A 17,338-nucleotide genomic window follows, 5' to 3' on the forward strand; every position below is an offset into this window, starting at 1 on the left:
TTTGCATTACACAGCACCGGAAACGAGTGCCTGGTGTTACACTGTGTTATGCCCCCCAGCCTGCCACCGGTTGGGTCATTTCTCCATTTCTCTGTTAACATGGCCACTGCTGCGGTTTTTGCCAGATTTCTCCTTCAGAAATCAACCCAGGGCTTTCTGTTCTCCTCCAGAGCGGTGCCCGCTTTCAGGAGGTAGGGCGGTGTTTCGTTTTAAGGCTCACGTTTCATTAACTTACATTGTCAAAGTATTTATGAGCATACAACCTGCTATTGTTTTGACTATTATTAGTTGTTCAACACCAAGTAGTCACCAAGTTTCTTTAAGAAGTTTTTTTTTTTTTTTTTTATCCCGCAAACCATCTAAATCTAATTTGACTGTGATATATAAGGTAAAAGATCATATCCTTATATTAAAGAAGCTTAGCGGCTTAATGTTTGTCATGCCTAAAATGATTTTTTAAAAAAAGGTAATAGAAATTATGCAAGCTTATGTCATGAATGAACTGACTGCTTTATAGGACCCTTTGATATGGTATCACAGGGCAGCATATTTTATAGTTACACAGCATGAAGCCTGAACCTGAGCACTATAATGGCGAGGAAATGTGACTTGGTGTCAGATTGTCAGGCTAGTCTGAATATTTCAGAAACTGCTGGTCTACTGGGATTTTTCCACACAGCCGTTTCTAAGGTTTGCAAAGAACAGTCCAGAAAAAAAAATCCTCTGACTAGCAGTTCTCTGGATGAAAATCCCTTCTTTTTGTCAGAGGTTGCAGGAGAATTGTAGGAGAATGGCCAACTTTGTGGTTGACAGAAAGGCAGCAGTAAATCAAATAACCACTTACTGCAGCCGAGGCATGCAGAAAGGCATCTGTAAGTACACAGTATGTCGAACCTGGCATACTTTTGGCCACCTAGTACCAGCTGAGCATCATTTAAACATCACAGTTACCAGATCTCAGTCCATTAGAGCACTTTTGGGATGTGATGATGGTGGTGTTGCACTGTCTTTGTTTTGTTTGTTTTTTTGCAATTTTTGCACACTTGCACTTTATGTAATCATGTATTGATTGTCTGTTATATGTACCACCATGGTCTTGGAGGAACGTTGTCTCGCTTCACTGTGTATTGTACCACTACACATGATTGAAATGACAATAAAGCCACTTGACTTGAGTGTAACTATGCAGCTGATGGGGAAATTTAGATCAACCTAAACTGCAGTTCATCCAGGTTTAAATTTGAGATTATTCTTATTTATTTATTGCGTTTGTTCATCATATGGAGGACCAACACTGATGTTTTGTGCAAGAAGGGTACGATCAATTTGTGCAACAGAATGCTGGAGCTCTTCTCTTAGCCTGTTGTCTGCTGGCAGCATTAGTGCCAGATATGCCAGCAGGACCAACAAACAAATTCACAAGGCTGGAACCATCATTGGTCAGAATCTGGAGCTGTCTGAGTCACTGAGCGACAGGAGGTCACTGAAGAAACTGCACGTGGACAACCCACCACACCCGCTCCACTCCACACAACAGAGGCAGCAGACCTCTAATCTACTACTATCTCATACCTACCTGTCATACATGCTGTTTCCCGGGCTTATATTGCCAGTCGCACTGCTAAAAGCCGCTGGTGAGACTCCATCTGACCAGAGAAGCTCAGAATCAAAGAAGTGCTGATCTAGCTCAGTTTTCTGGAATAGCCTGGAAAGAAAGTGTGACAGCAGGCTAACATTTGCTGCAGCTCCTTAGACGAGCAGATATTTTGGCTCCTGGCTTGCAGAACGAGGCCTAAAGCTTTTGGCTCACATCCTTATCAGTGGGTTGGCGTGTAAAGTGGGCCGTTGGGCAGCAGCTCCGTGGTGCAGCCTGTTTTTTGAAATTCAAAGTGCAAAGATTTCTATCTGTTTCACACCCACAGTTTTTCAGTACTATAGAAAACAATTGCTACTGTTTATGGTTCTGGTTCTAACTTACTGTGGGGGTCTTGTTGTCTTTCTTTAGCCCATTTTTGTCCCGAGCTCATAGACTGGAACCCTCCGATGACGAGTTGTACCAGCGCACCACAGTCTCTGTCATGCAGAAGGATGTAGACAATGGGGTCCTCGTCCACAGCTACAGCTCTGCAGGATTCAATATCCATGGAAACAGGGTGTATGGGCCTTGTGCCGTGCTGCCTCCTGCTATCCTGCAGTGGAAGGTGAAAGTGCTTTCCAGTCTGTCCTTGCAGTTTGTGAAAGTTTATGAAATTCTCTCTTTTTTTTCTTTTTTTTTGTAGTTTATTTTAACAACTGTATACGTGTGTGTTTTCTCTCTCTGCAGATTGGAAGTTCGAAAGATATCACAGAAGAAAGTGTTTCACTCTTCCACATGCTTGAACCAAAAATAGGTACCAATATACGCACTAAAGCAGACCTTTAAACAGATGACTGATGATTTTGTCAATTCTGCAAATTGAACATTACAATAATCTAACTTGCTTGATATGAAAGTATGGACCGATTTCACAGATTCAGTTAAAGATGAGTTTTTTAAGTGGTACAAAGCAGTTCTGGTAACCTTGATTATCAAAGCTGAGTTCACTGCAAAATGATGCCATGGTTTCTGACTTGTTTGAGGTCTTTCAGAGACAGAGTTGATTCATGTGAACAAATCTTCTGTCTCTGACTTTCTGAACCAACAACAAATATCTGTGTCTGTTCTGCTTAGTTCTAAAATGTTCTAAACATCCAGTAATTTTTCAGAGTAAAATGATCATCAATGTGAAATGATAGGTAGAACCATGTATCATCTGCATAAGAATATATATTCTGTCTTCTTTAAAGATGGAACCATACAGGAACATTTAAAGGTTAAAGAGGTAAAGAACCAAGGGCAGACCCCTGAGGAACCCCTGATTAATTTTTACTTTTGGAGTTTTTTTTGGAGGTGTGATTCAGTACAATTCAATTTTATTTCTACAGTCAACAACGACAACAGTTGACTCAGGTCACTTTGTATTGTAAGGTAAGATTCATTATTGTGATGAAAACCAATCGAGGACCGGACCTGTTAAACCATCTGCATCATGAAGGCTTTGAATTAAAATGTTATGACCAACAGTGTCAAAGCAGAACTAGCACATGTTTTCTTTGTTTGTTTGTTTTTTCTAAGCTAGTTTTTAACCAAAACTAAATACTGAGAAAAGTGAGTTGGTCCACAGTTATTAAAAAAACCAAAGCATTTGCTGGGTTATCTGTCATGGTTCCCGTCTTGAAAGTCTGCTCTGGCTCATTAGTCAGCACCACCAACACTCTGTATGTGGACTTGTGAAAGTGTGAGGAACTGAGCAGTGGCAGTGAGAAAGTGCAGCTCCGTTTGTATAATGGCTCCACCACACTGTTGGCACAGTCGCTTGTCTTTTGGCAAACGTCTGTTCATGTGTCTGCCTGTTTTAACAGTCGGGCAGCGAGCGCGCTCAGTCTGTTTCAGCTCAGTCTGTTTCAGCTCAGTCTTTGTACATGAGAATCATTTGTGTTCCACTGAGTGAGGTACATTAATGTCCTTGCCAGAGTGTCCACTCTCTTCTATGTGTCCACTGAAATGTTATTGTTAATGTTATCTGCCTCATTGTCTGTTCTTCCTGGTTTGTGAAGAGATTCTCGTGCTGGGCACAGGCGCACGACTGGAACGAATCAACCCCTCGGTGCTCGCACTTCTGAAGAGTAAAGGCATCTCTGTGGAGGTGCAGGACACGGTAAAATACAAGTGATCCTGTTCTCTTTCTGACAGCATGGCATGAGCTAACAGACACTGGAATACTTCTTATTGTCTTCTTTTATGTCTTTTTTCATTCATTTATTCTGATTTGCAGCCAAACGCGTGTGCAACCTTCAACTTCCTAATGAGCGAGCGAAGAATTGTAGCCGCAGGCCTGATCCCTCCATCACCCAGCACAGCACTTGAAGTCCTTGGGAACAACAACAACATGTAGAAGGTGATCACTACAAATGGTCAGCAGTTCACTGATGATCTGCCTGTGCACAAAACTCCAGTAGTAACAAGCTCCAACACTTTATTACAACACTTATTTCCTTATAGACAAAGTTAAGTGACTCTTTTACGCTTTTCCTGACATTTATAGTGTCGTACCAGAAGATGTTCATTTAAAACTTCTTTTTAAACTTTGTCTCTGGATGATGTCAGTGGGAGCTGATACCTTTAATGTGGTCATCTAAGGCGCACACCTCTGGCTGTTCAAACCTGTTTGGAAGGATCAGCCAGTCAGGAGAAGCTAGCTCAAGGGTGAGGAGCTAAAATGCTAAAAGCTTAATTCGTACAGCTGAGGGCTGCACAAAGGCCCAGTGTAACATAACTATCTGACAGTCTATAAATACAGAGCTGTAAACTAGTGCAGTAGCAGCCACCTTCACCCAGTGATCTCTGTGAGGTTTGTGTACCAGTGAATGCTGATTTTGGGTTTCCTGTCACACATTTCAGTCAGCATGTGGTTGCACATAAAAATGTCTCACATCACCGTTGTAATTCTGCTTATAGCTGCTTATAGCTCTGTGTGCATGAGTTTAAAAGAAGACTCAAGTCAAGGAATCCAGAATTAGACTGTAATAAAGTGTAAGCATGTTCTTATATATAAACACAAGTTTTGCTTGTATAAAAATATAAATGCTTTACCGCAGCATAAGTGTAATGTATTTTTATTGTTTACAATAAATCAGTAGTAAGATCACCTCAGCATGCAGTGTTTTCATTTTGAATGTGATCTGGGCAGCAGTTAAAGGGGATCGTTTGTTAAAGAAATAATTTTAATGTGGCTACCAGAGGTGCTGGTGGCCAGTGTCCTTCATTTGGATAAGCCTCTTTACTCCGTGCGTCTGTCCGTCCTCTGCATCCAGCACGCTGCCACTGACAAGCTGTTTGTGCAGCATCTAATTTATTGGCTTTGTCCTTCTCACACATAAGCCCCACAGATAAGAGAGTCCAGTAATCCTTTACACATCAGTGTGATTCATCGCTAATCATCTGTCTCGGTGAAGATGCCCAGCGTCAGGCTGAACACTTTAAACCCTCATCGCTCACAAGCTGCATGTTGCAGCTCATAAACATTCTCACTGATCAACACTTTAAAAAAAATCTATCTAATTAACTTTAACTTTGGTTAAAGTTACCCATCCCTGTTGCTTGTCACGTGTTCCATAATGTTGTGCTGTGGACATTTATGTGCTTTTTGTGCAGAGGAGGTTTTTTTTTCTCCTGTTCTCGTGCTGTCCTCCCAGGAGCCCAGCATGAGTAGAGGTCTCTTTTTTTTCCCCTCTTGTACTTTCCTATTGTAGTGTATATTTCAGTGTTTTTTTTGTTGTTTTTTTCTGTAACGCTACCGATCTCTGACCTGTATCCCCATGTGATGTCTGTGTTGTGTGTGTGTGTAAGGCCATTTCACTGCAGGGCAACCTGCATGTGGCGAATAAAGCCTTGATTGATTGATTGATTGATTGATTGATTGACTGACATCCAGTTAGGCGACCTCTTTTCCTTATGCAGAAATTATTCAGCCATACATAAGTGAATTTGAAGAGCAAACAAACATTGAATGTGAAGGTAGACACTACATTCAATACTTTCACGACATTTTCTGTTTTTTAGTCAATATAACTTGATAAGTAATATAAAATAAAATAAAAAGTTTCACTCTGGTGTAAACAACCGATGTAAAAATTATCCAGCAGAAAAGTCATATTGGTGTATTACCTTCTCTCATAACAAAGTAGCATCATCATTATTTAGCAGATTTTCACACGAGAGAGAAATTACAGCAAACAAATTAAGAGGCAAAAGAGACGTCAGGCAGTTACGTAGCACACTCTCTGTTCAGTCTACACCCTACATCACACCCTCTGCTTTACAGCTGTGGCATATAATCATCCATGAATGATGATTATACACCACATACATTTACGGCCTCCCAGCTGCTGACATCAAGCTGTCCTCAGTCGTCATCAGAGTTATGAGACTGGTGCCTGGATCCTGCAAAGCTGAGCTCTGTCCCTGTGAGTCGCTGGTACATGTCTTTGATGTCCTCACACTCAGTCTCAAAGTGGTTTGTTGCATCATACGAGCGGGACACAAATATCTAAAAGGACAGAAGAGATTTAAAAAAAAATTAAGGCCACCATCCTATTTTCAGTCGTGTCATTGCTTTAGTTTTGGGGAAACCCCATCATTACCTGACTCTTTTTTCCATCTTCATTTGGAACTAGCAGATTGCTGACAGACACAAATCTGAATTCAACAAGAAGGAATTGCACTGAATTAAATCACACCACAAAAACACAAACTGTCAGATTTAAGTCTTCAGAGTGTCACTAACTTGTGCACGATGGGTTCGAGGAGCTCGAGTCCTGGCTGCAGTTCTTTCTCTGGGTTGGTGGTTTCTGCAGTTGTGCTGACTGTGGCGATGTACATCCCATCTGATGCCACGTTGTGCGCAAAGGACACTACAGATATATAAATGTCTGCATGGAGGAGGAAGTAGTAAAGGAGCAAATCCAGGAAGATCAGGTCAGGGGGTTCAACTTTGTACATGTTAGATATTGTGGTAGTATAACTTAGTACCTGACTTCCTGTTAAGCTGAGTTTGAGGGATGATGATCTGACAGGAGCTGACATCATGAGTGTGTTTAACTGGATGATTTAAAAAACAGATCGCCCTAACGACACGCCCCACCTTCCTCACTCGATTGGGAACGTAGCTGGGATCACAGATTAACTGTTTGCAGTGGAACAGCTGTTAGAAGGAGAGAAAAAAAGACCACATCAGTGGGAGTACAAATGCCTCCTGGACAGTGACTGCAGGGCTTAATTTTGTCTACTCCACCTTCCCCTCAGATTTCACAGCTTTCACTTTGCCACTATCCATCACAATTTCATCCACTGCCCTGTTCAGCAGGAACGTTCCTCCATACTCTGCATTCAGTCTGAAACACAAAGAGGACTGGATCTTATAAGTGCAAGCATGAATGTCTGAACATTTCCTTTAAACAGCTTTTATTATGCTTTTCTTTATGTGTGCTAGAAAGTGCTATAATGGCACATGCTCACATTAAAAATGAGAAAAGTTTAAAAGAAAGACATCAGCAACTCTGAACATTTGGTTTTATAAAGTTTTTCCCACTCTTGGCTCTGAATGTTGTCATTAAGACTGGATTTCCCTAATGTGATAATTTCAGGTACGCAGCTCTAGCTTTAAGAAGATAAGCTCCACCCACCTGCTGCTCAAACCTTTTGTTTGCAAGGAGCAACCAATCAGAAGAAAGTTTTCTTAAAGGGACGTGGAAGGAAGCCTTTGTTAAAGGATGAACTGAGGGGCTTGGTGTATGATAAATAAGATTTATTTTGAATTGTGAATCATGCTGACTGACTGATAATATGGAAATTTAAAAAAGGGGCCACTTTTAACTTTCAGTGGAAGAACATCCACTAAAGGTCATGCTTGCTGGAGGCTGATGATGATATACTTGCACTGAATCCTAGAGTGCAAATATCTAGGATTTTTGCACTCGAATTAAAATAGTCGAATTAAACTAATTAAACTGTTGATGAACATAAATCAAAGAACTAGTGAGAACCTGACCTGGCAAAACCCTGTGGTATCTCCCCGAGACCATACAGTGGGTAGAGGTACGGACTGGTGTTTCGACAGGACAGCGAATCGGAGTACAGCCTGATCCGACTGATGGTTTCCACACAGGGCCGGTCCAGGTAACTGCGAGGACGGCAGGTAGACAGGTTTAAATCATGCCTACTAATCTGTTTTCAGTGTTGTTTCACTTAAGTTCCTATAACTGACCTCTCACTGTTGTGCAAGGCTATGGCGTGACCTATAAACTCTATGACATCAAGTCCCAGGTCGTAGCGATGGAACAATTCCCTTGTGGTCGTTTTGTGAGGATCCACATCATGGTGGGTACGAGGGTTTCTTATGTCAAAGTTCAGAGCAAAGAGCAGCAGCTTCTTGAACCTCCTCTTGTCGAACATGCCCATCAGATCTGAAAATATGTTTTTTTCAGCGTTATAAAGCTATGGCCGTCTGAAAACTTGTCTTAAAAAGTGGAATGACTTGATTTGGCACCTGAAGCATCTGCGTCTTTTTCACTGGCGGGGACTTTGTGCACTTTTCCTCCTTTGTATACGTAGCTGCCTTCTACGACTTTAAAGTCCAGATACCGAGTAACCTCGGTGTGCAACAAGATTTTTACCATCTGACCTGCACAAACCACAGCACCCAAAAATTAAAGCATGCTCATTTCTATCAAAACAATCAGCAAGACATTGCACAAACACCTGCCAATAAACAGTAAACTTTCACCGGTGGAAAGAAAAAATTTGGAGATGAGGTCAACATTCCACTCTTTCCCTCTGCCCATCGATTTTGGAGGACCAGGAGTCTTAAACTTCTTGTACAGCTGCAAATAAAGGAAACACCTTATTATCAGCAGTGTTCAAATGAAGGTACGTGCATGCATGCTCATGAGTTTTGTATTTGTTTGCCTGCACCTCCTCAAGGGGAGAAATGGATGCACTCTCTCCTCCATAATAAGGATTCTTATCAATGTGGAGAACCTTTTTCCCACTTAGAGTCATTAAACCAGAGAGGATGCATTCCTGAAAGAGATGAGGAAGAAAACAGAGGGGCAAATGTGTCCGAATCAGCAGCTGGTAGTTTAAGGTATACAGATCAGGACTAGACTAAAGAGGTAATTGCCATAAATCCTCCTTAGCAGCCAGCAAGAGCTTAACAAGTCTGCACGTGGATCATTAGTAAAAGCGAGAAAAACATGGCAGAAAGTCCAGTCACTTACAGACTTTAATCACTTATTGAATCAAGAGCGAAAAGAGGAAATGAAAGAAGTCATGATTGCAAGTGCTCAGTAAAAGGACTGTGCCTCTGCTTGAGAACTGTTTTGGTAAGGTCGCAGTTATTGTGAGGCATCTTTTTTTTTTAGCACTTTGCAGAAAATATATATCTTGCTCACAGCGGGGTTTCTGGTTTTGGTCAGCTCAGAACATTTCCACCTCAGACCACATGACAAAAGATGGCCTGCTCAGTTCACGGGGTTCAAGCTTTGTACTGACAATAAAGTAGGCATAAAATCCTGTTAACCAACAGAATCATATATATATAGAGATTCAAAAGAGATTATTTCATTTTAGATTTTACAGCAAATATAAATTTCGTACCTTCAGTCCAGTTCCAAGCACGATAATATCATATTCTTGCTCCATCCTCACTGAGTACCAGTGCTTTGTTTCCGCAGCCTGTCACAGTCTATGAGTGTGGGTCTGTGTGTAGTAAGACAGAAACAGGTGTGATGATGATAGGTGACACCAATTGCTTGGTGTTCCCCTTTGCAATAATCCTCTTAAGACCCATCTATGCAGTGTGTGTGTGTGTGTGTGTGTGTGTGTGTGATAGAGAGAGATTGGCTCTATGAGCTTCTCAGTCACTGCAGATTGAGGTATTATTATACATATAATATATCTCACTGTTGTAATGATACTAAGTCACATTTTCAAATTAATGTGTCTGTTTTTCTGTTTTTTGTTTGTTTATTTTGTTAAAAATTATATTATTGAAGGAAAAAGAGTATGCTGCTTTCTTGTAATATGATTACAATCTGTAAAACAACCAAGCAACAAACAAACAGCTATATTAATGATACGCTATCGTGGTTATAAATTGAAAAGAAACTAAATGCCAGGTGGTGGAGAAAAAGTACAAATGTGCATATTCTTGAGGTACTTCTGTTTATCACCACTAGGTGTCATAATATGAACAACATCCGTCCATAAAGTTTCATGTTCTGTATAAAACTAAAATATAATAAATATTTTTCAATATTTTCCTTTATGTTGTATGTGGGTTTCAGTGAGCCTGCTTGTTTTTCTTTCCAGTAACAGTATAGTACATTCTATATATGTTTACAGTATACTATTTCCTCTGAACTGTTAAAACAAATTAAATATCAATAAATATCTAATACATTTCTAGTATTTTTTTTTCTTTCTCACGTCTCTATTGACAACAGTCACCAAAAAAACTTCATTTCCCATGAAGCCTCGAGAAAAAAGATTTCCGGGTCGGTGCCGGAACTGTTTTTTTTTTCCTTAAAGCAATTGCTTAATATCACTTGGGCAACCGACGAGTTGGGCGGGAACCACAGTTTATTATCTCACATAGTCCGCCTCTCTGGGCGAGTTTCGGGATACTCCAGAGTAAAGTGAAAGCTTACTGGCCGTTGGCGTGTCAGTTTGTGGTTGCTAGCATCTTCGTGTTCCTTGAAAGTTGGCGGTCGAGAAAGTAGAGAAATGTCTTCAGCACAGACAGTAGGTGGCTCGAATAATGGTCTTTGGTTCTACTTTATAAATGTAAACTCCTTCCGGATTTATGTGTGCAGTTAACACAACTTTGCTGCAGCGTTAGACCCTCAACTGCCGCCTTTTTTCAGTCAGTTTAATCTGACGAATCATTTCTAATGCTCTAATTTGGTACGTACAATGGCAACAGCGGTGAGTCGTCGTTTAGTCTTAATTTTTTCGCCCAGACATGAAAATTAAATTAGGAAGTGTGAAAGGGGCGTGTCACTTTCACGCCTAAGTCATGATGAGACATGGGACCACAGGCTGCATGTAGGGACACATACAATTACTGCCAGAAGTTTACATCCACTCATCGCGGGCATGAACGTCATAATTTTGGGCTTTTAATGATTTCTTTGAACTGTTCTTTTTTTTTTCCAGGGTGGTGACTTTAAAACCAAGAACTAGGTGCACAAGCTTGAAAATAATTTAGATTTTCTACGGGCTCAAGTATAAATATACATTCACTGTATTTTGATACTGAAGAATCTTCAGCGTCTGTTAAATTGATAAACCAAGGCCTATTAACTTTACACTGGTTATCAAGATCAACTACAAATGCTGGTTTCTCAGCATAAAAATGGACAGCGATCCAATGATTGACCAGAAGAAAGGGGAGCTTGATAATGATCTAAGAAGAACTGCAGATTTACACAAGTTAAGAAGGCCTCTTGAACTCATTTCTAAACAACAAATTTTGCTGCAAGCAGTACTGGTTCAAAGTAGATGGAATAGTAAAGGAGGAGGGCTACCTTTACCTCAAAATCAACAGTTAGATGGTTTAAACTTGGACACAGTTGCATGATCTTAAGCAGACACCAAAGACTGTTTGGAATGGATAAAGCAGGCTAACATTAATCTTATCGAATAGCCTCCCCAAAGCCCCAACTTCAACCCTATTGAAAATTTGTGGACTATGCTTAAAACCATGTCCATGCCAGGAAACCGACTGTTTCAAATGAATTCTACCAATTTTGTCGAAACGCATGGTCAAATACCCAGCCAGAATTATAACACAAACTTATTGAGTAATCAAAAGTGTCTGGTTGAGGTGCAACACACCAAGAGACATTTAACCAAATATTGGTGGGGGTTTATGTATATATTTGACCTTGTGTGGATTAGAGAAAATCCCAAATAAATTCCAACTTTGTTCACCCAATCCTTGTTTTTTAAAGTCAGTAAAGATGTATGTTGTACAATGATTACATCCTGAAAGCAGAACAGTTCAAATACGTAGCAAAAAGCTCAAAATTACATTCATGTCCATGATGAGTGGATATAAACTTCTCACCAGAACTGCAGTTGGCTGGTACCGGATTAGTGGTAATAAATCAGAGGAATGTGTGTCTTCGCTTTCTAAGATTCATGTATTTAAACCATCATATGTTTTCAGATAAACACCTGGTGTATAATTATATATATAAACTAAAAAGACAGTTTATTGTTAAGTTACTGGTTATGTCTTGTTACGGTCATGTCATTACTAAAAGATTGAATATAGAAAATAACTAATGAGAAGCCAAAACTTGGTTCTGTCGCCCAATTGTTGATGTCGTGTTTATTCAGGTTTTTCTTATGTTTGTCCAGTTTCCAGACCAACACAAGCGAGTGTCTGCAAAGTCCAACCCTGGATTTCTGGAGCGTTTAAGTGAAACTACAGGAGGAGCAGTTGTTGGTGTGGGACTGTTTTTCCTCTCGATTTATGTTCTCTTCACAAATGAGGTAGGAAACATTTCCTTCTAAGTAGCTCAGATCATCATGGTCACGATGATTTAACAGTAGACTAAAGACAGCACTTTGTATCTGTGATGGTTTCTTCGTGCAGGGACGGACTCTGCAAACAGCAAAGTCCCTGGATGAAGGTCTCTCCCAGGTTGTATCACTGGGGCCGTATATCAGCTTCGACACACAAAACAACGGCCGTTTAGTTCACCTGTCTGCGAAGCTGCATACTGCAGAGGTGAGCTCGCCTGTATTTTGAACAGTGGTCTGCCCTAGCGTGTATGTGTCGGTGTCCCTGATTTGTATATTTTTTATTATGTTTTAGCTTTTTTTTTAAATTTTTTATTGAGTTCAGTTTCTGTTAGTTTACAGAGCAGTTCAAAGGTTCTGTATTAGTTTCAGTCTTTTAATTATTAAGATATGGAGGATATTTGTCTGGAGCCTTTAACCTGACTGTCACAGATTTGCATGACAAAATTTCAGGTGGAGATGCACTTCAAAACTTGTGCCTTCTGTATAGTTTTAGCGTCCCCTACCCCTAAAATTATGGTTTCTGCAGGCCTCCGAAACTGTGCTCAGATATCGAACATCCAGATATTTTAAGAACTTCCATCATTCTGCATTTGCTTGAGCTACAACACTCAAGCAAATGCAGTGTGTGTAGCACACTGCATTTGATAAGAAGTGTTTTTTAATCTTTTCATGTAATGAATTAAAATCAGTGTAGGAATTACACAAACACAACTCTTTGTTGACTCACGGAGTCATCCAGAGTGTAGCTCAACATGTGTATTCATGCCCCATCAGGCACTCTGTGATAACAGAATTTTACCAAACTGACAAGTACACTAAAAATAAAGGACAACTCTGGAAGATGTTTTATTTTTATTTTAGTTGGCTTTAGTTTTTTTCCAAGTCTAGTTTTCATTGTCATTTCAGTTAACTATTTGTTCCCTACAGCTCAATTTACATATTTGTTTAAATATGTGATAGAAACCTAATAACCTTTGTATGTACATTTGGTAAAAGAACATCCATCCATTGATCCATTGCAGAGAACTGAGCAATGTTGGGGGAATCGGGTCGGAACATACTCCTTTCAGTTTAGGTGAGGAATCAGCTCGGGCGGACGACCGCTTGCTTGCTCTGAACTCTGTGACCGATTATGTATGTTTTTCTCGCATGGATGCAATTGGACATCACGCAGACTTTGTTCCATGGGGCTGGCAGGTTAAAGAGTTTCTGCTCTGGCTGTTTGCCTTCTCACGTGCATCTCTGTTGGGTGATGTCTAAAAAGTTCAGGGCTGCCTTAGTTTGTTTAGATAAACAGGCGGTGGTGCCTGTTATCTGGCTGTGTTTACCCTCATATCTTTGCAGAGGAGGACAAAAGAAGGTAATGTTGAGAGAGACTCAGACAGTGAGAAAGAGTGTTGTATTTATCTATGTTAAATTAATACACAACCGCAGGAGTTGTACAACATGTAAATATTTTTGCTAGTATTTGATTCTATTTTTAATTTATTTTTTGTGGACTTAAATGTGCCACCAGTTGGCTTCCTTGTTTTGATTCTGCTAATGTTTTATTGTTTAATCTGTATACTGAAGCTTCATATAGTTTCACTTGAATTCTTTTGTTTGTGTTTATAGTAATGCATTATTGTACTCATTACATTGTCAGACTTTGACATTGTCGTGTTTAATAATCCAGCATTAAGAATTTTGCATGCACCAATCAGCTGATCATAATTATTAGTAGAGGTGGAAGTGTTGTTGTCTTCAGGTAAGTGTTTTCATCTGGTTTGTTGCTGTTAAATTTTGATGTGTCTGTGCAGCCCCTGTATGACCCCAACTACAAAGTGGTGGTGCATGCAGTGAAGCTGAAGCGGCAGGTGGAGATGTATCAGTGGGTGGAGTACCATGAGAGCAGGTAAGGCTTGTCAGCACTCAGGGTGGGACTGGGTGTGGACATGTTGGCTAGAATGCAGCTGACTGTACGTTTTAATTCAGGGATTACCAGGAGAACGGTGAAACCAAAACAGAAACTACATACACCTACAGTGAGTTTCTTTTTTGCAGTCTGTAATCTTTGGTAACAGCACAGCCTGTGCATAGAGGTTATATTTTATAACTCCTTTTTTGTAGACACTGAGTGGAAGGCAGAGTTGGTGAACAGTCGTAATTTTGATAAGGAGATTGGTCACCAGAACCCGAGGTACTAAAACATATTTAATATGGTCTTCTTGTGTTTGTGTGTGCATCCAGTCCATGCTCACTTCAGTCTTTGTGTTTCAGTGCCATGGCTGTTGAGAGTGTGATGGTGGTGTCTCCTGAAGTCCGAACTGGGCCATTCATTCTGTCTAAAGGTTTGTGTCTAAGCAAACACACAGCCACTACACATATGCTGTGTTTCATGTGTTTGGATTTTAGTACTCAGTTAATTTCCTGGTTATCATCAGGCCTGGTGGAGCAGATAAATAACTTCCAGACACTGAGTTTGGGGGATTTTCCTGTCTTTAACTTGGACCCTTTTCTCTCTATTCATGATGACTACTTCTATCACACTCCAAATCCACGCAGGCCAGAGGTGAGCATCTAGTCGTGAGTGCCTCACAAATAATCTCAGTGTTGCACTCTGTTATATGTTATGCGTTCCACACTTGTTGACTTTGAATTTGTTTGAATTCATGAGGTGGGTGACGTGCGGGTGAGGTTCTCCTTCGCTGGACTGAGCAGTGACAACTCACGCCACGGCCCTGCTCAGACGGTACAAGCTACAAATGTCTGATTAACACATTCTCTGCCTACATTTGCACTGGGTCTTGACTGTAGTCTGTTTATAGGAGACTGATGTACCTTCAGGATCTGAAAAGTGAATTCAGTGCCTTAAACCTGCATTCTTTCTGATGGCCACCAGGGGGAGACTCCTGGTTAAAAACAAAGTCTGATTGTGTAGAAGTTTATGGAAAAGTGACCCTACTTTTCATTTCACTGTTACCCAGTAAACATTTTCCTAATAAGTTTATGGTCTCAGTTGCTAGCATCAAATCTTCAGTAGAACATAATAGTCATGAGCATGCAATATTGGTCACAACCTACATGATGTTCTTATGTTGCTATTTATAACATTCAATAATAAAATATTTTATCATTAACTTTCATAAAAATCAATTTAAGTAGTGTTTTAAATGATTATTAACACAAATAGAATTTGGATAGTCAAATATATGATCAAGTATTTCAAACATTTACTGTTTATGAGTAGTTATTAGAATATTTTGGTGGAGGTATGGAAACTTAATATTGTTTTTAAGTTTTATCCATAACAGAATGACGTGGGATATTTTCTTGATTGTTTTTATCTATAATGTACCTGTGTACTACTATAAAACTGCACATGAAATAAAAAATTGTATACTGTAAACATATAGAATGTACTATACTGTTAAATGAGTAAATTTACACGGCACCAAATAATCATGGTAAAACTTTTTCACAGCTGTTTTTTTTTTTGAAAGTTTAGTAGATCAACATGAGGACAGTTCTGGTCTCCTTTGGCATGCTGCTTACATTTATGGGATTATTAAAAAAAAGTTGTTTTGTTGAGGAAAAAGATGTATGTTCTTCAGCCAAATGTGCCGTTTATTATATTCCAACCAAAAGCCCCAAACAAACAAATGTTCAGTTTACCATGAAATATGAGCAGGAACAAATATTGTCAAAAGAGTTGCTCATTTATGTATTTATATTAGATTAAAACTAAGTCTCTAACTCTGCTTCACATGCGGTTTTTCAGGTCAGTATTGTTGCCATGCAGAGAGGGGAGCAGCTGCTGCCATTTAAAACCAGATCAGGAGACACTCTGGAGATCCTTTATCTGGAGGAGCTCTCTGCGGAGGTCAGCGTGGGCTTCATTTCCATTTGTTGGTTTAAATTCTCTTTCTGTGTGTCTATCTGGGTAAAGCGTATTTCTGTGTTATCTGTAGGAGGTGTTTGCGAGGGAGCACCAGTTTAACAGCATGAAGACTTGGGGACTCCGGGCTGCAGGCTGGGCCCTCATGTTCCTTGGTATCCAGCTGAGCATGCAAATCATCTACACGCTGGGTAAATTAACCCTGCTGCTGTACAGTTGTGAGTTTCCTTCCTTGCTTCTATTATTCATACTTCCTGTCTGTTGTGTTCCTGCAGTGGACTGGGTTCCTGTCCTTAGAGAGCTCGTGTCCATTGGACTGAAGATCTTCGCCTTGTGCGTCTCCTGCTCGCTGTCTCTTATCGTTATTGGGTTTGGCTGGCTTTATTACCGACCGTTGGTGGCAGTAGCTCTAGGAGCGCTGGCTGTTCTTCCGATATTTCTCGCCCGCTCAGGACTTCCCGCCAAGAAGAACGCATGACTATTGAACTGATGATTATAGATTTTCTGATGGTGAGCTGCAGATGTTTTGTGTTGCCAGTTTTTTCCCCCAGTTTGTTACAGCCTGCACAAAGGGTTGTTGTTGATTTAAACAAACATTGAGTGTATGGGTTTGTTTTTTGGTTAAATAAATTTAATCCAGCATGCATCAGTTTCACTGGCAATATATAGATTTTTACTTCACCAAAGTTGTTCCTTCCATTATATGTTTGGGTTTTTTTTTTAGCTTGAATGTTTTTCACCCAGTTAAAAATAAATGCAGTCGAATCCAACAGTCCTGGACAAAACTAAGTGCTCAACACTCTTCAGAACTTTGCATTATTAAGGTTGGATTTAATACACTGATAAGTGAAACTGCAGTAGTTTTAGCTATGTGCATCCAATGAATTGTTTAACTGTATATTTGTTACATACCTCTGTTTTCACTGTTTATAAAGCTCAGTAGGTTTAATAATTATTATTTGTAATCAAAAATTCAGTTCTTACATGTAAAACAGAAAAGACACCAAAGAAGTGGGGTTCTCAATTGTGTTTGCTTTAAATGTTGAGTAAAAGTTTGAAACTACTTTTGGCTCATGTTTCCATTCAGGAAAAAGATCACCTTCAACTAGAGATGATTACTGATATGTGCTTAGAACAAAAAGTGAAGGTAGAGGCAGTTTGACCCCCAGAAAGTCTGGGCAGGTTTATTTTTCACATTCACTGTCCTGATCAGTAAACATCTCGGCTGTCAGTTTTTTAACAACTATTAATGGGATTCATTGACATGCTTGTGTGCACTCAGGCTCAGC

General features: G+C 40.0%; 3 protein-coding genes across 4 annotated transcripts; 2 read left to right on the forward strand and 1 right to left on the reverse strand.

The window, feature by feature from the left end:
- Positions 1-26: 26 nt before the first annotated feature.
- ndufaf3 (NADH:ubiquinone oxidoreductase complex assembly factor) lies at positions 27-4,727 on the forward strand. Its single transcript, XM_004544746.3, has 5 exons — positions 27-191; positions 2,006-2,201; positions 2,324-2,390; positions 3,637-3,737; positions 3,855-4,727. The coding sequence occupies exons 1-5, from the start codon at positions 49-51 to the stop codon at positions 3,972-3,974; spliced, it is 627 nt and encodes a 208-aa protein (XP_004544803.2). The 5' UTR covers positions 27-48; the 3' UTR covers positions 3,975-4,727.
- Positions 4,589-10,421, reverse strand: zgc:112334 (rab GDP dissociation inhibitor beta). The gene is made up of 12 exons (XM_004544744.3): positions 10,288-10,421; positions 9,236-9,337; positions 8,552-8,659; positions 8,364-8,460; positions 8,127-8,261; positions 7,845-8,043; positions 7,629-7,760; positions 6,873-6,972; positions 6,611-6,782; positions 6,366-6,510; positions 6,223-6,277; positions 4,589-6,128 (listed from the first exon to the last, which is right to left on the reverse strand). Exons 2-12 carry the CDS (start codon positions 9,278-9,280, stop codon positions 5,985-5,987), a joined length of 1,332 nt encoding a protein of 443 aa, XP_004544801.2. The 5' UTR covers positions 9,281-9,337; positions 10,288-10,421; the 3' UTR covers positions 4,589-5,984.
- On the forward strand, positions 10,243-17,112 carry tmem43 (transmembrane protein 43). 2 transcript variants are annotated; one of them, XM_004544743.5, is made up of 12 exons: positions 10,243-10,381; positions 12,005-12,139; positions 12,243-12,377; positions 13,972-14,066; positions 14,147-14,196; positions 14,282-14,351; positions 14,432-14,502; positions 14,596-14,723; positions 14,829-14,903; positions 15,933-16,034; positions 16,123-16,240; positions 16,325-17,112. In XM_004544743.5, exons 1-12 carry the CDS (start codon positions 10,364-10,366, stop codon positions 16,525-16,527), a joined length of 1,200 nt encoding a protein of 399 aa, XP_004544800.2. In that variant the 5' UTR covers positions 10,243-10,363; the 3' UTR covers positions 16,528-17,112. The 2 variants fall into 2 exon arrangements, with proteins under 2 accessions (XP_004544800.2, XP_076740130.1); XM_076884015.1 differs by lacking the exon at positions 10,243-10,381 and adding an exon at positions 10,436-10,564.
- Positions 17,113-17,338: the final 226 nt, after the last annotated feature.

Source organism: Maylandia zebra, linkage group LG5 (genome assembly GCF_041146795.1).
Source record: "Maylandia zebra isolate NMK-2024a linkage group LG5, Mzebra_GT3a, whole genome shotgun sequence".
Lineage (NCBI taxonomy): Eukaryota > Metazoa > Chordata > Actinopteri > Cichliformes > Cichlidae > Maylandia > Maylandia zebra.

Bases quoted from the DNA above. Each gene is read 5' to 3' on its own strand.
- ndufaf3 (XM_004544746.3), top strand. From the start codon at position 49: ATGCCCCCCAGCCTGCCACCGGTTGGGTCATTTCTCCATTTCTCTGTT. The intron at 192-2,005 runs GTAGGGCGGTGT...GTCTTTCTTTAG, and splicing joins GCGGTGCCCGCTTTCAGGAG to CCCATTTTTGTCCCGAGCTC. The intron at 3,738-3,854 runs GTAAAATACAAG...TCTGATTTGCAG, and splicing joins CTGTGGAGGTGCAGGACACG to CCAAACGCGTGTGCAACCTT.
- zgc:112334 (XM_004544744.3), bottom strand. From the start codon at position 9,280: ATGGAGCAAGAATATGATATTATCGTGCTTGGAACTGGACTGAAG. The intron at 8,660-9,235 runs GTACGAAATTTA...CATCTCTTTCAG, and splicing joins TGCTTGGAACTGGACTGAAG to GAATGCATCCTCTCTGGTTT. The intron at 6,278-6,365 runs GTTAGTGACACT...TGTTGAATTCAG, and splicing joins CTCGAACCCATCGTGCACAA to ATTTGTGTCTGTCAGCAATC.
- tmem43 (XM_004544743.5), top strand. The intron at 12,378-13,971 runs GTGAGCTCGCCT...GTGTCTGTGCAG, and splicing joins CGAAGCTGCATACTGCAGAG to CCCCTGTATGACCCCAACTA. The intron at 14,352-14,431 runs GTACTAAAACAT...TTTGTGTTTCAG, and splicing joins ATTGGTCACCAGAACCCGAG to TGCCATGGCTGTTGAGAGTG.